A 14,885-nucleotide genomic window follows, 5' to 3' on the forward strand; every position below is an offset into this window, starting at 1 on the left:
GCCGATGCAGGGGACACGGGTTCGTGCCCTGGTCCGGGAAGATCCCACATGCCATGGAGCGGTTGGGCCCGTGAGCCATGGCCGCTGGGCCTGCGCGTCCGGAGCCTGTGCTCCGCGGCGGGAGAGGCCACAGCGGTGAGAGGCCCGCGTACCAAAAACAAACAAACAAACGAAGAGTCAACTGCAACCTTACTGTGAGTTGAAAATATAACCTTCACTGTAATATGGCTCATAATCTATCTAACAGCAGATATGGTCCTAAAGCCTCACCACAGCCTTCTGTGTGGTCCGCCTGTCCTTTGGGAAAGGAAGGACATATGAGAAGACCAGTGTATGATTAAAAATAATTAGATCACACATGCTTCAGCTTTGGTTGGGTACTTGCTGGAAAACTCTCTCCCCTGTTTTTCTATCTACCTGAACCACTTAGTACCCTCTAAGTGTCCCCAGAGAGGGACTCTCTAATTCTTAGCAGAGTTAGTCAAGCCTGATTTAATATATTTAAGGGGACCGACTGTTTATCAGGTTCAAATAATATAATTTTTAAGATCTAGCTAAAGTTTTCAGAACAAACTTTATGAATGTTGTTTTCAAGTACACATTCTTGACTTTCTAGAAACTTGTTTATTCCATTTACACCTCTGTCTAAATGGGCCTGCTAAGATGAACATCATTAAAAATGTTCTAGGGCTTCCCTGGTGGCGCAGTGGTTGAGAGTGCGCCTGCCGATGCAGGGGACACGGGTTCGTGCCCCGGTCCGGGAAGATCCCACATGCCGCGGAGCGCCTGGGCCCGTGAGCCATGGCCGCTGAGCCTGCGCGTCCGGAGCCTGTGCTCCGCAATGGGAGAGGCCACAGCAGTGAGAGGCCCGCATACCAAAAAAAAAAAAAAAAAAAAAGTTCTAAATCATGTGCATTACATTGTTAAGAGAATAGAGATGAATAAATTAAAATTAAGTTAAAATGACAGGGTTTGGATAAAGATATTTTTGTCTATTAGAAAAATAGAATCAAAGGTTATCAAATTTCTTTAAAAAATCGTCTTTGACTAAGTAATAATAACTCTTAACACTCATCCAGGGCCTACTTTTTATAAATGATGATACTGAAGGTTTTCACATGCTTAGTCCTTTGAATAATTTTGAGTTAGGTGTTACTGTCCCTGTTTTATAAATAAGGAATCTGGGGTTCAGAAATAAGTGCTTTTCTTTTTTTTCTTTTCCATTATGGTTTATTACAGGATATTTAATATAGTTCTCTGTGCTATACGGTAGGATCTTGTTGTTTCTCCATTCTATGTATACCAGTTTGCATCTGCTAATCCCAAACTCCCAATCCATCCCTCCTCTACTCTCTCCTGCTTGGCAACCACAGGTCTGTTCTCTATGTCTGTGAGTCTGTTTCTGTTTTGTAGATAAGTTCATTTGTGTCATATTTTAGATTCCATATATAAGTGATATATATATATATATATATACCACATCTTCTTTAATCATTCATCTGTCAGTGGACATTTAGGTTGCTTCCGTGTCTTGGCTATAGTAAATAGTGCTGCTGTGAACATAGAGGTGCATGTGTCTTTTTGAATTATAGTCCAGATATATACCCAGAAGTGGGATTGCTGGATCATATGGTAGTTCTATTTTTAAATTTTTGAGGAGCCTCCATACTGTTTTCCATAGTGGCTGCACTGATTTACATTCCCACCAGTAGAGTAGGAGGGTTCCCTTCTTTCCACACCCTCTCCAGCTTTGTTACTTGTAGACTTTTTAATGATGGCCGTTCTGACCGGTGTGAGGTGGTACCTCATTGTAGTTTTGATTTGCATTTCTCTAGTAATTAGCGATGTTGAGCATCTTTTCATGTGCCTGTTGGCCATCTGTATGTCTTCTTTGGAGAAATGTCTGTTTAGGTCTTCTGCCCATTTTTTGTTTGGGTTGTTTGTTTTTTTGATATTGAGCTGCATGAGCTGTTTGTATAATAAGTGCTTTTCTTATAATAAAACTAAAATCCCTTAAACTGCACTGTCCGTTACGGTTGCCACTAACTGCAAGTGACTGTTGAGCACTTGGCATGTGGCCAGTCCAAATTGAGGTGCTAGAAACATAAAATACATACCTGACTTGAAAACTTAGGTAAAACACCAAGAGTGTAAATATTTTTATATTGATTGCATGCTGAAATGATAACATGATGGATTTATTGGGTTAAATAAGACATATTAGTAAAATTAATTTCACCTGTTTCTGTTTACCTTTTTATTAGATGCAGCTACTAGAAATTTTAAAATTACATATGTGCTTTGCATTGTATTTCTGTTGGACCGTGCTGCTCTAAAAGTGTCCGTACGCATGATCTAAACGGCAGATAGTTCCACGCACGAGGCTTGAGAGTTATGGCATCCTTCCCATCCTATTCCTTCCTCAACAGCAGCTCTCTCCAGCTTGCTCTTCAGGTTGGAGCAGAGTTTAGCACTTAAGAATTGGGTCCTTATCAATGGAGAACAGACTTGTGGTTGCCAAAGGGAGGTGGGAGGTGGGGAAGGGATGGAGGGGGAATTTGGGGTTAGCATATGCAAACTATTACATATAGAATGGATAAATAAAAAGGTCCTACTATATAGCACAGGGAACTATGTTCAATACCCTGTGATGAACCATAATGGAAAAGGATATGAAAAAGAATGTATATATATGTATAACTGAATCACTTTGCTGTCCCGCAGAAATTAACACAACATTGTAAATCAACTACAATTAAAAAAAAAAAAGAATTGGGTCCTTATCACTAAATTTCTTGCTATATTTCTGCTTTTTTATTAGTTGTGGTTGTGTAGGTTGTTGTTGTTGTTATTATTGGTTTTAGGCTTTGCTTCTAAAACATTCAGTTAGCATTAAAGGGAGCTCCCTTTAACCCCTTTGTCCCTACTACATACATACACACACATTTCCCATCCTCTTAATATTGTTGAAAACACAATATTGTTTAGGTCAATATTTAGTGTTTGTTATCATGACTATAAACGCTGAGCTGTCTATGAAATACTTTTTAATTTTTATTTTCTGCATAATTTTTGTTTATCCTGGAATCAGTAATTGCCTTGTATTATTCAGTTGCTTAGCTTTCCGCGCAGCTGTCCTAATTCAATCTCATATTCTGCACTGGTTGTCTAAAATTCATCTGCATGCATGTAGGCACTTCCAGAAGAGGCCTCTCCTGGAGCCTCACAACCGGCTCTGTCCTGGACTGATGGTACTCTGCTTGTCTAGCCCATGAGTCTCATGCAGGGATCTGCTTTCACCAGATCCTGGGGTTTCCTTTGCCTTTTGCCTATCTCAGCCTTCCTTTTTCCTATATCTTCCCTTTTTTTGGGTCAATTTCCTCCTTTTGGTGAAGCACATCTTTAGTAGCTTCCTGAGAAAGAATGCACAGGACAGACATTTTTAAAGACCTTGCATGCCTAAAAATGCTTTTACCCCTGCCTCGTGTTTAAATGCATTTGGTGTTTGAAAATAATTTTCTTCAGGTTTTTTAGGCTGTTTTTCCATTGCCTTTTAGATTCCAGAGTTGTTTTGGGTAGTTTGGAGCCAGATATTCTCTTACCACCGATTCTTTTTGTCATCAGTGCCTGAAATGTTACTGTGATATACACCCTTATATGGATCTGCTTCTATCCTGATTTTTACATGTTGGTTCTCCTATACTGGTCCTTCAATTTTTAATTTATTCTCTCTTATTTTTCATCCTCTTTATTTTTGCTGAAGTTTCTGGATGACTTACTCAATATGATCCTCTGGACCTTCTATTTAGTTTTTTAATTTTAGCTATCATAGCTTTAATTTGTTGTTTTCTACAAGTTTCTTTTTTTAAAAAAATTATTGCCTTATAGATGTAGTATCTCCTATCCCACTGATATTAGTGATAGTTTCTTTAAAAATATTTCTTTCTCCTTGCATAGTCTAGGTTTCAGCCAAGTAGTTTTTTTTCTGTTTGTTTTGTTTCCTTTCATGATAGAGTCTTTCCTTACATGCTAGGTGATTCCTGATTGCTTAAGTGTATTTGAGAGTGGAACACTAAAGAGATGGGAGTTAGTTCTCCACACAGATGTGGGGCTTGTGGGTGTGGCCTTCACTTTAGAGCCATCTGTCTTGGCTGTTTGCCTGGGGAACCCCTGATGTCAGTACTTTTAGATCCAGTTCCCTGCATGAGGAGGTTTCAGTCTCCTATTTGGAGACTAAGGCAGGATAGAGGGGTGTGTTAGTCAAGCTTCTCCAGAGAAACAGAAACGATAGAAGATACACACACACACACACACACACACGTATATGTGTATATATATGTGTATTTATGAAAAGAGTTGGCTCATGAGATTTTGGAGGCCTTGAAGTCCCATGATATACTGTTTGCAAGCTGGAGACCCAGAAAAACCAGTGGTGTGATTCAGTCCAAGTCCAGGAGTGCCAGTATCCAAGGGCAGGAAAGAAGATGGATGTCCCAAATCAGAGAGATCTTGGATTCACCCTTCCTCTACCTTTTTGTTCTATTTGGGCCCTCAGTGGATTGAATGATGCTCACCCATTATTGGGGAGGGCCATCTGCTTTACTCAGTTCACGAATTCAAATGCTAATCTCTTCCAGAAGCATCCTCACAAACGCACCTGAAATAATGTTTACTAATTATCTGGGCATCCCTTAGCCCAGACAAGTCAACACATAAAATTAACCATCACAGGGGGCATGTGGGATGCCCCTTAATTTCTCTTTTTTTCAGTAGGGTACCCCCCACTTTATGCTGCCTGGTGTTCTCCAGACCAGAGATCCTCTGTTTTACCCTCTCCAGAACATAGTTCTCTAGGCTCTGCAAGGTGGGAGAGGGCAGTTGCCTGGCGGAGCTCAGTAAAAGGGAGTAGAAGAACTTGATTCCTTTTTATTGCCAAATAGTATTCCATTGTGTGTATATATCACATTTTGTTAAGTATATAGTGATACAAGCTTACCTCAGGAAACAAGAAAAATCTCAAATATCACATTTTGTTTACCCATTCATCATTTGATGGACATTTGGGTTGTCTCCACTTTTTTGGTTATTATGTATAATGCTGCTATGAAGATTCCTGTATAAATGTTTGTGTGAACATATGTTTTTATTTTCCTTGGGTACATACCTAGGAGTGGAAATGCTGAATCATATGGCAACTCTGTGTTTACCTTTTTGAAGAGCTGCTACACTGTTTTCCAAAGTGGCTGCAACATTTTATATTCTCACCAACCGTGTATGAGAGTTCTCATCTATCCATATCTTTGTCAACACTTGTTATTGTTTGTCTTTTGTATTTTGCCATCCTAGTGGGTGTAAAGTGGTATATCATTGTGGTTTTGATTTGTATTTCCTTGATGACTAGTAATTTTGAGCATCTCTTTATGTGCTTATTAGCCATTTGTATGTCTTCTTTGGAGAAATGTCTATTCAAATCCTTTGTTCATTTTTAAATTGGGTTATTCATCTTTTTATTGTTGTTTTAAGGTGTTCTTTATGTTTTCTGGACATGAGTCCCTTATTTGTTGTATGATTTGCAGATATTTTCTCCCATTCTGTGGGTTGTCTTTCAGGTTCTTGATAGTGTCCTTTAAAGCACTGAAGTTTTAAATTTTGATGAAATCTGATTTACCAATTTTTTCTTTTGTGACTTGTGCCTTTGGTATTGTGTCTAAGAAATTATTGCCTTATGCAAGGTCACAAAAATTTATGCCTATGGTTTCTTCTAAGAGTTTATAGTTTTAGCTCTTACATTTAGGTCTTTGATCCATTTTGAGTTAATTTTTGTATATAATGTGATGTAGTGTTCTAGCTTTATTCTTTTGAGTGTGGATACCCAGTTGTAACAGCACCATTTGTAGAAAGGACTGTTTCCCAATTAAATTGTCACAGCACATTGGTTAAAAATCAATTGAACATAACTGTAAGGGTCTGTTTTGGGACTCTCAGTTTTATCCCATTGATCTATGTGTCTGTCTTTTATGCCAGTACCACACTGTCTTGATTACTCTAACTTTGTAGTAAGTGTTCAAATGGGGAAGTATGAACTCTTCAATTTTGTTCTCCTTTTTCAAGATTATTTCGGCTACTATAGATGTATTTTCATATGCATTTTAGGATAAGATTGTTAATTTCTATAAAGTCAGCTGGGGTTTTGATAGAGATTGTGTTATAGATCAATTTGGGGAGTATGGCTATCCTAACAAAATTAAGTGTTAATTTAATCCATGAATATGGGATAACTGTCCATTTACTTAAGTTTTTAATTTCTTTCAATAATAATGTATGGTTTTTGGTGTATAAATCTTGTGGGGTTTTTAAAAAAAAAATTTCCTAAGTATTCTTTCTGATGTTCTTGTAAACAGAATTGTTTTCTTAAATTCATTTCAGGATTACTCATTGCCAGAATGTAGAAATATAATTGACTTTTTAATATATTTACATCTTACAACCTTACTTCGTATACTTTGTAATTCTATTAGTTTTTTTTTTTTTTTTTAACTCTTCAGGATTTTCTGCATATAAGAACATGTTATTTGTGATAGGGACAGTTTTATCGCTTCCTTCCCAATCTGGATGCCATTTATTTCTTTTTCTTGCCTAATTGCCCTGGCTAGCACCTCAGTGCAGCACATACAGTGCTGTGTGGAGGTGACAGAGCAGATATCTCTGTTTTTTCCTCTTTGAGGAGGAGGCATTCAGTCGTTCACCATTTAGTATGGTTTTAGCTGTGGGTTTTTCTTAGTGGATTTTATTTTGGTTTTTTTTGGCTGCGTTGTGCGGCTTGTGGGATCTTAGTTCCCCGACCAGGGATTGAACCCAGGCCCTTGGCAGTGAAAGTGCCGAGTCCTTACCACTGAACTGCCAGGGAATTCCCTAGCTGTGGGTTCTTCACAGATGCTCTTTATCAGGTTGAGGATGCTTCCTTCTATTCCTAGTGTGTTGGATTTTTTTTTTTAATTAAAAAAAGTGTTGGATTTTGTCAATTTTTTTCTAAATTTGAGATAATCATGTGTTTTCTCTTTTATTCTATTAATATAGTGTATTATACTGATTTTCAGATGTTAAACCAATCTTATATTCCTGAGATAAATCTAATGTCATGGTGTATAATCCTTTTTATATGTTGCTAGCTTTGGTTTGTAGTATTTTGTTGAATACTAGTGTGTAGTTTTCCTTTCTTGTGATGTTTCTGTTTGGTATTGGTATCAGGATGTAACTGGCCTCTTAGAATGATTTGAGTTTTTCTTATGCTTCTTTTAAAGAGTCTGTGAAAGATTGGTATTAATTGTTCTTTAAACATTTGGTAGAATACATCTGGGCCTGTGCTTTTCTTTGTGGGCAGTTCGTAAACTGTTAATTCAATATAATATTTCTGTTAAGACCAGTTATAAGTGAACATTCATCTTGTAAGAATACCTGTTGATATTTGATTATTCAGCCAACCTTTCTCTTATATAATATACAAATCGAAAGAAATTTTGATATACCTACTTTTTAACTTTCTTTTTTCTTCTGTTAAAGGTCTGTAATTACTCTGGAATCAGTAAGCCATGGCGTCAAAGAAATTTGCTGTTAAGGTAAGTAATGCTTAATAGCTTTCTTTAAAATGATTAATCACTTTCTAATATAACTGAGTCCTGTGTTAATTGAAAACAGTAGCCCTGAACTTTCCTTCTACTCTTCAGATTTGGGACACTACTGAAAATTTGAAGTAGGTGATTGAAAATTTGCATGTTAAGAATGAGATGGGGGAGAAAATGAATAGTTCATATGGTCATGGGAGTTTCTTGCTTAAAGTCTTTTGTAAGATGCCTTTGGGACATAACTTGGTCCTTAATGTTAAAAAGTATTATTCACATTGTGTGTCCATGGCGTCATTTTTGATTATGACAAAGCATGTAAAAGTAAAGAAGCAGGCAGCAAATGCTGCGCCTGGGTGAATGCCAGGAGTGAGTTCTCCTGCCTGGCTGCCCTCTTTTGCTTTTCTCTTGTAAGCATCTCTTCTCTATCCCTTGATGGCTGGGTCCCAGACCTTCTCAGTTGTGGAGGAATGGGAGGGTCACCTGTGAGGGGTGGTGGGGAAGGAGAGGGGAAGAATTGGTAGTGAGTACAGTCGACCCTTCAGGTTCTGCATCCAAGAGTCCTGCATCCAACTAGCTGCAGATCCAGTCTCGAGAGGAACCATTGTATGAAGGATGCTTCACATATGCCTGTTCTTTAGGGCATTTTCCCTGCGCTAGTGTTTAATTAAGCAGAAATTCAAAACACCGAAACAGAGAAATCATAGTGGTTAACCAGATCAGATACTGTTTAGTGTTGTAGTCGTATCTTATCTTTACCAAGTCAGTGCTTTAGATTTACAACATATTTATAAATTTCATTATTCACAGTTATTTCTAGTATCTGTATATTCTATATGTAGTATTCCTCTCTGTGAGAGATTATAAGTGGTGAATTTTCACAATCTGTCTGTCTAAAAATGTCTTTTGGTTTTCCTCTAGAAAGTAAAGTTTGTTTTAGAATTTTAGGTTGCACATCAGTTCCTCTCAGCACTTTAAAGGTATTTTTCCATTGTCTTTTGAAATCTCTTATTGCAACTGAGAAATGTTTTAATTATCAGTTGATGCTTTAAAACCACCTTAAAACGTAGTGACTTAAAACAGAAGCCATTTTATTCTCTCTCAGGATTCTGTAGGTCGCCTGGTATCAGTTGGGCGGTTTCTTCTCTTGATGTTGGCTGGGGCTGCAGTCATCTGGGGACTGAGTTCAGCCTGCACATCAAAGCTGGCCGCGCATGTGGCTGGCCGTTGATCCTGGCTGTGCTTGGAATCTCACCTGGGGCTGTTAATTGTTGTCCTCAGTTCTCATTCAGGTGGCTACTCTGTGTGACTTGGGCTCCTCTCCTGGCTTGGTGGCTGAGTTTTGAGGGATGGTGTCCCAGAGCAAAAGTTGCGAGAAGAAAAAAATGTAATTTGTCCGTGCCTTGAAGGCCTGAGCTCAGAATCCCACGTGCGTTTCCTCTGCATTCTGTTGGTCAGAGCACTCAGAGGGTCAGCTCCAGGGAAGCTGCAACTCTCCGTGGGAGAAGCAGCTTGTGCTTACAGGGAGGGGGAGAATCTGGGGTGCATCTGTGGAGACTAGTCAGCAAAGAAGTCTACTGTCAGCCCATCGTGATTTCTTTCTTTGTTATCTTGCTTATCAAGATATCTTGGTTCTCTTTGGTTGCTCTTAAGATTTTGTGTCTTTGATATTCTGTAGTTTCACTGTGAAATCTTGAGATACAGACTTTTTATTTATCTGGCTTGGGATGCAATGTACATCTTCATTTGGAAGAGTCAAGTCTTTCATCAATTTTGGAAAATTTCGACCTTTTTCTCTTCAAGTACTGCTCCTCTCTGTTCTCTCTGATCTCTTCTTCTGGAACTCTTATACGAAGTTTGTTGAATAGTCCCACGTAACTGTTTATTATGTGCTAGAGGGTGATGTTAACTCATCCAGGACTGAGCGCCTGCAGGCTGTCTGCTCAGAAAAGGACTGGGCCTCTAGCAAAACTTCGCCCAAACTGGCTGTGGTCCATTCGGATAGACAATCCTCGTCAGCCGCAAAGCTTAGACCCTAGGCCCCTAATTATGCCAGAGCTGGGTCAATTGATTTCCAAGACATACATACTGATGTGGTAAATTCTGCTACGAGATTGCCTGATCTCACAGCTGCACCAGCAAGACTTGGAACCTAACTCCCAGGTCATGCCAGGTGGGGGAGTGACCCCAACCATGGGTGTCAAGCCAGCAGGTTAGGGATAGTCAGAGTTCTGACACATTATATGGAAGATTCTACACATCATGTTGTGTTGGTGTCCCTGCTTCTGTCTGATCACACAGGCAAGGAACAAGTGCTTTCCTAATCATGCAGTTTAAAAGGCCCACAACCCAAGCAGTGGGATCCCATTCTGAAGGTCTGACATCCCGCCCAGCCAGATTGCTGTGCACTGCCCTAGGGTGTCATGGGCAACAGGGGACATGCACACCTGCTCTTGCTGCAGTCACCGCGTGCCCGCTCTGATGAACTCTGCTTGGCCATTTTCCGTTTCCTTTTTCTCTTCTCTTTATGTCTGTATGTTGCATTCAGAGTGCTTTTTATCAGATATCTTCCAGTTTACTAAAAACTTGTCATCAGTATTTATTCTCCTTTTTAATCTGTATTTATTCTATTCTTTGTTTATTTTTAGTGACTGTATTTTTCATTTGAGAATTTATGTTTGTTTTATTTTAATTCAAATTCTACCAGTTCTTTTTTTATATATATACTTGTCCCTTTTTCAATATGTTTCCATATCCTTCTTTTATCTCCTTTATAATCTTAAAGTAGTTTATTTTATAGCCTCTTTTAGATTGTTCTGTTATTTCCACTGTTATTTACTAAGTGTGAAATACACGGGTGGAAAGACCTATGAGCTCAGCCCTGCAGAGCAGTGGAGCGGTTTCAAGTTTACTTCTGCTGGAGCCATTGGCATTTTGGTGGTTTTGGACCAGGTTTATATTCATTTCAGGGCTTGGGATTCCACCACCTTGTGGGTAGTCTGACTTTGCAACCCACAACTGAGTATGGCACAAGCTTAGTGTTTTTAGTATTTTCCAGTATTTTCCTTGCTGTTCTCCCTCCCCTGCCCCCCACCCCCTGCCCCTGCCAAAGCCCTGGGTGGATGGCAGGCTTCCATGCTGCTTCCCTTGGTCAGCGAGCAGAGATTTTTTTTGCATTTTCATGAAACCCACAGTTTCTCAAGAGGATGAAGGAAAAGCTCTCTTGAATAGCTCCTGTTCCAAGAGATTGTGGACAAACTTACCCATACAAACCCAAAGAGTATTATATGAGGATATCTACAAATTGAGTACTTATTTCTGTGTCAAGCTTTGTCTTATGTGCTAAGCTGATACAAAGAACTGAAAGTTGAAGTTCTTCACAACTCCGGACTTAACTGGAATGAGTTTATTCCCAACTCCTCTCTCTCTCCTACCCTTTTTAGGCATTAGGATGCCATCTCTCAGCTATCCTGGCTTCCAAATATTCTGACAACTAGGCTTGAACCTTCCAAATGGGTGATTATATTTTTTCCAGCTTGATTGAAATATCATTGACATATAACATTGTGTAAGTCTAAGGTGTACAATATGTTGATTTGATAAATGTATAAATTGCAAAATGTTTACCACAGTAATTTTAGTTAACACGTCCTTCACTTCACATAATTACCATTTTGTTGTTGTCATGGTGAAAACATTAGAGCTTTACTCCCAAGTATACAGTATAGTGTTGCTAACTCTAGTCACCATGCTGTACATTACATCCCCGGAACTTACTCATCTTATAACTAAAAGTTTGTACCCTTCAACCAACATCACCCCATTTACCCCATCCCTCAGCCCCTGGCAACTACCATTCTACTCTGTTTCTATGAATTTGATGTTTTAAGATTCCACATATAAGTGAAATCATACAGTATTTATTTGTCTTTCTCTGTCTGAGTTACTACACTTAGTATAATGTCCTCAAGGTCTATCTGTGTTGCTGCAAATGGCAGAATTTCCTTTTTATGGCTGAATAATATTCCATTGCATGTGTATACCATATTTTCTTTATTCATTCATCTGTCAGTAGACACTTAGGTTGTTTCCATGTCTTGGCTATTGTGAATAATGCTGCAGTGAACACGGAGTGCAGATATCTCTTCAAGATAGTGATTTCATATCCTTCAGATATATACCCAGAAGTGGGATTGCTGGATCATGTGGCAGTTCTACTTTAAAATTTTTGATTAACCTCCATAATGTTTTCTATAGTGGCTGCACCAATTTACATTCCCACCAACCATGCACCAGAGTTCCCTTTTCTCTACAGTCTCACCAGTATTTATCTCTTGTCTTTTTCATAATAGCTATTCTAACAGGTGTGAGGTGATATCTCATTGTGGTTTTGATTTGCCTTTCCAAAGGAATGATATTGATTAGTGCTGATAGGGATTTGTTATTTTTAGTAGTCTTTTCAGAGAACCAAATTCAGGTTTCATTTTATTTTCCTGTAGCATACTTGTTTTCTATTTTATTGATTTCTTTATTATTTCCTTCCTTCTACATTCTTTGAGCAAATTTGTCCTTTTTTCAGCTTCTTAAGGGGGAAGGTTAAATCATTGATTTTGGAACCGTTCTTCTTTTCTAGTATATGCACTTAAAGCTATGAATTTCTCTCTAAGTACCTACTTGACTTGTATCCTCTTGTTTTGATAGAGATGCTGTTAAAGTGGGAATTTTGCTTCCATTCAAATCAAAATATTTTCTAATTTTCATTGTGTTTCATTTTTGTTTATGGCTTATTCAGATGTATATTGTATAGTTTCTAAGTTTTTGGAAATTTTCTAATAATCATTTTGTTATTAGCATAATCATTTTGTTTAGCGTAATTCCTCTATTGATATTTTGGTTAATGTTCTATAAACACTTGAAAAAAGTGTTGCTTGTCAGGTGCATTGAACTGTGTATCCGACTCAAGTCAGGTTTGTTGATTCTGTTGTAAAAAATCTGCTTTGTGTTTGCTCATATTTTGTCCACTTGTTTGATCAGTTGAGAGAGGCGTGTTAAAAATCTCCAACTATGGTTTTAGATTTGTATATTTGTCCTTTTATTGATCTTGGCTTTGTATATCTTAAGGCTATATTAGCACATATATACAAATTTATGATTGTTCTTTCTGTTGAATAGAATCTTTAATTATTATGAAATATCTCTTTTTATTTCTAGTCATACTTAACCTAAAGTCTACTTGTCTGATATAAGTAGGGCCTGCATCTGGCATCCCCCAACCAGATATCTAAGTCCCCCACTGGATTCCTGAAGCCCAGCAGTCAGTAAGTTCCACCCATGTACAGAAACTTTCCAGTCAGAGATTTATTGTCTGTTCTTAATTATGAATGGACAAAAGATACCACCAGAGATTTAAGGAAAACTTGAGAAACAGAAAACCAGAGAACTGAAAAAGAGAGAGAAAAGCAAATGAGCAAAACTGGAGGATCAGAGAGATTCTAGTAAGCAAGAAAAGACTTTTAAAAACATTATAATGAGTATCCTCAAAGCAAAAAAGGAAACTATTATAACCATGTGACACGTTCAGGATTTTATGAATAAGGGAAATTCCTGAAAATAGGTAAGAGCTCTTGTAAATTAAAAATATGATAGAAATAAAAATTTAGTAAAGTATGGGAAGATGGATAAGGAATACTGCCCAGAAAGTAGAGCAAAAAGATAATAGTTAAAAAAGTGGGAAGATAATACAAGAAAATTTGAGGTGTACAGTATTGATATGAAAAATTGATTTTGAAAAACAAATTGATATGAAATTGATATGAAAAAGTTCTAGAAAGGAAAACAAAGAAGATGGTGGAGAGGAAAATTATGAAAGAAGTAATACGATAAAATTACTAGAAATGATGGCACAAAGTTACTATTTGAAAGTTTCTGTGAGAGTGCACCTAAAAAAGGCAAGGAAAATAAGTTGTACTAAGGTGCATCATCCTAAAATTTCATAACACCGGAAATTCAGAGAAGATCCTAGAAGAAAATCAGATCACATACAGAGGATCAGATTCAGAACCGCCTTTTCAGCAGCTATAGTTGTGGACAGGGGAACAATTCCTTAGATATTCTGAGGATAATAGTTTCTGATCTTGGGTGGCCTCGGCCTGCAGCAGCTTGAAGCAGGGTTTTGGTTCCCCGGCCAGAGATTGAGGTCGGGTTGCGGCAGTGAAGCACAGAAACCTAGCCACTAGACCAGTGGTCAGTGACAAGGCCCTGGCCCTTTGGCTTTGCAGAAGAGTTCCCACAAAGACGGAAAGTAGTGAAACAAGTAAAGTGTTTATTAGGAGACAAAAAAAAGGAGTAGAGGATGTGTGGATAGACACACGGGCGGACTCAGAGAGAGTCGCGCCCTCGTGGTAGTTTGAATCACTTTTATGGGGCATTTCTTCCGGGTTTCCTTTGGTCTATCACTTTGCTTTGCCTGGTTCTGAGTCCGTATTTGGAACATCTCAGGATCCTCCCATGTGTGCGCGCGCATCTCTCAGCCAAGATGGATTCCACCGAAGAGGCCTATGGGTAGTTGGCCTCTTACTGTGGGGTGGCTCCCCCCTCCTTTTTTGACCTCCAAGGAGCTTTCTAGTCGAGCAAGTTTCCTTGACTTGGAGAATGAGAAATATGTGGTCTCTTATCTTCTATCTGGGCAGGGCCCAGCCTCTTCTCTCAATTGTCCTGCTATTCTCATCTTGGAGTATCGGTTCACAGGGAACAAATCTCCAATTGCTTACCCTGGGGGGCGGGGGGAGGGGCTTGTGGCCCATCTACCTCCTGCCTCAGTTTCCAGCCCTGAATGCTTTTCACAGCTCAACTTTCAATCACATGTTAAGGTGGAATAGAGGCATTTTCAGACTTGCAAAGGCTAAAAGAAATTTTCTTCTAATGTACCCTATTTTAGGAAGGATATGATTTTTCCCAGATGGGACGGTGAGCAGAGGAAGGGTGAGATTGGGATCCAGGAAATAGGGAATCCAGCAGGTGAGGGCCTAAGCAAATCCCATGATGATCAGTTGTGTATAATGCTTAGAGAGTAACCAGTCCAATTGGAACAGGACAGATGGTTCTATGAAAGATGTCTCCAACAAAAAAGGAAATGAATAAAATACCACATGTACTTAAATGTATTGAGAGGAGTTTCTGTAGGTCAGAGTGTGGGAATGATTTAGTGGTAGGAATATGGGAAACTATTCCTTAATTCTAAGCAAACAAAAGATTATGCAAGATAGA

The 14,885-nt window shown here is 38.6% G+C and overlaps 1 protein-coding gene across 1 annotated transcript in view; it reads left to right on the forward strand.

The window, feature by feature from the left end:
- SLX4IP (SLX4 interacting protein) overlaps nt 1-14,885 on the forward strand; it is a 185,316-nt gene that overhangs the window by 10,806 nt on the left and 159,625 nt on the right. The window contains 1 exon segment of the mRNA XM_060123970.1: nt 7,561-7,616. Coding sequence (XP_059979953.1) covers nt 7,590-7,616 — 27 coding nt within the window. The 5' untranslated portion in view covers nt 7,561-7,589.

The sequence above is a fragment of the Lagenorhynchus albirostris genome, chromosome 15 (assembly GCF_949774975.1).
Source record: "Lagenorhynchus albirostris chromosome 15, mLagAlb1.1, whole genome shotgun sequence".
Classification (NCBI taxonomy): domain Eukaryota; kingdom Metazoa; phylum Chordata; class Mammalia; order Artiodactyla; family Delphinidae; genus Lagenorhynchus; species Lagenorhynchus albirostris.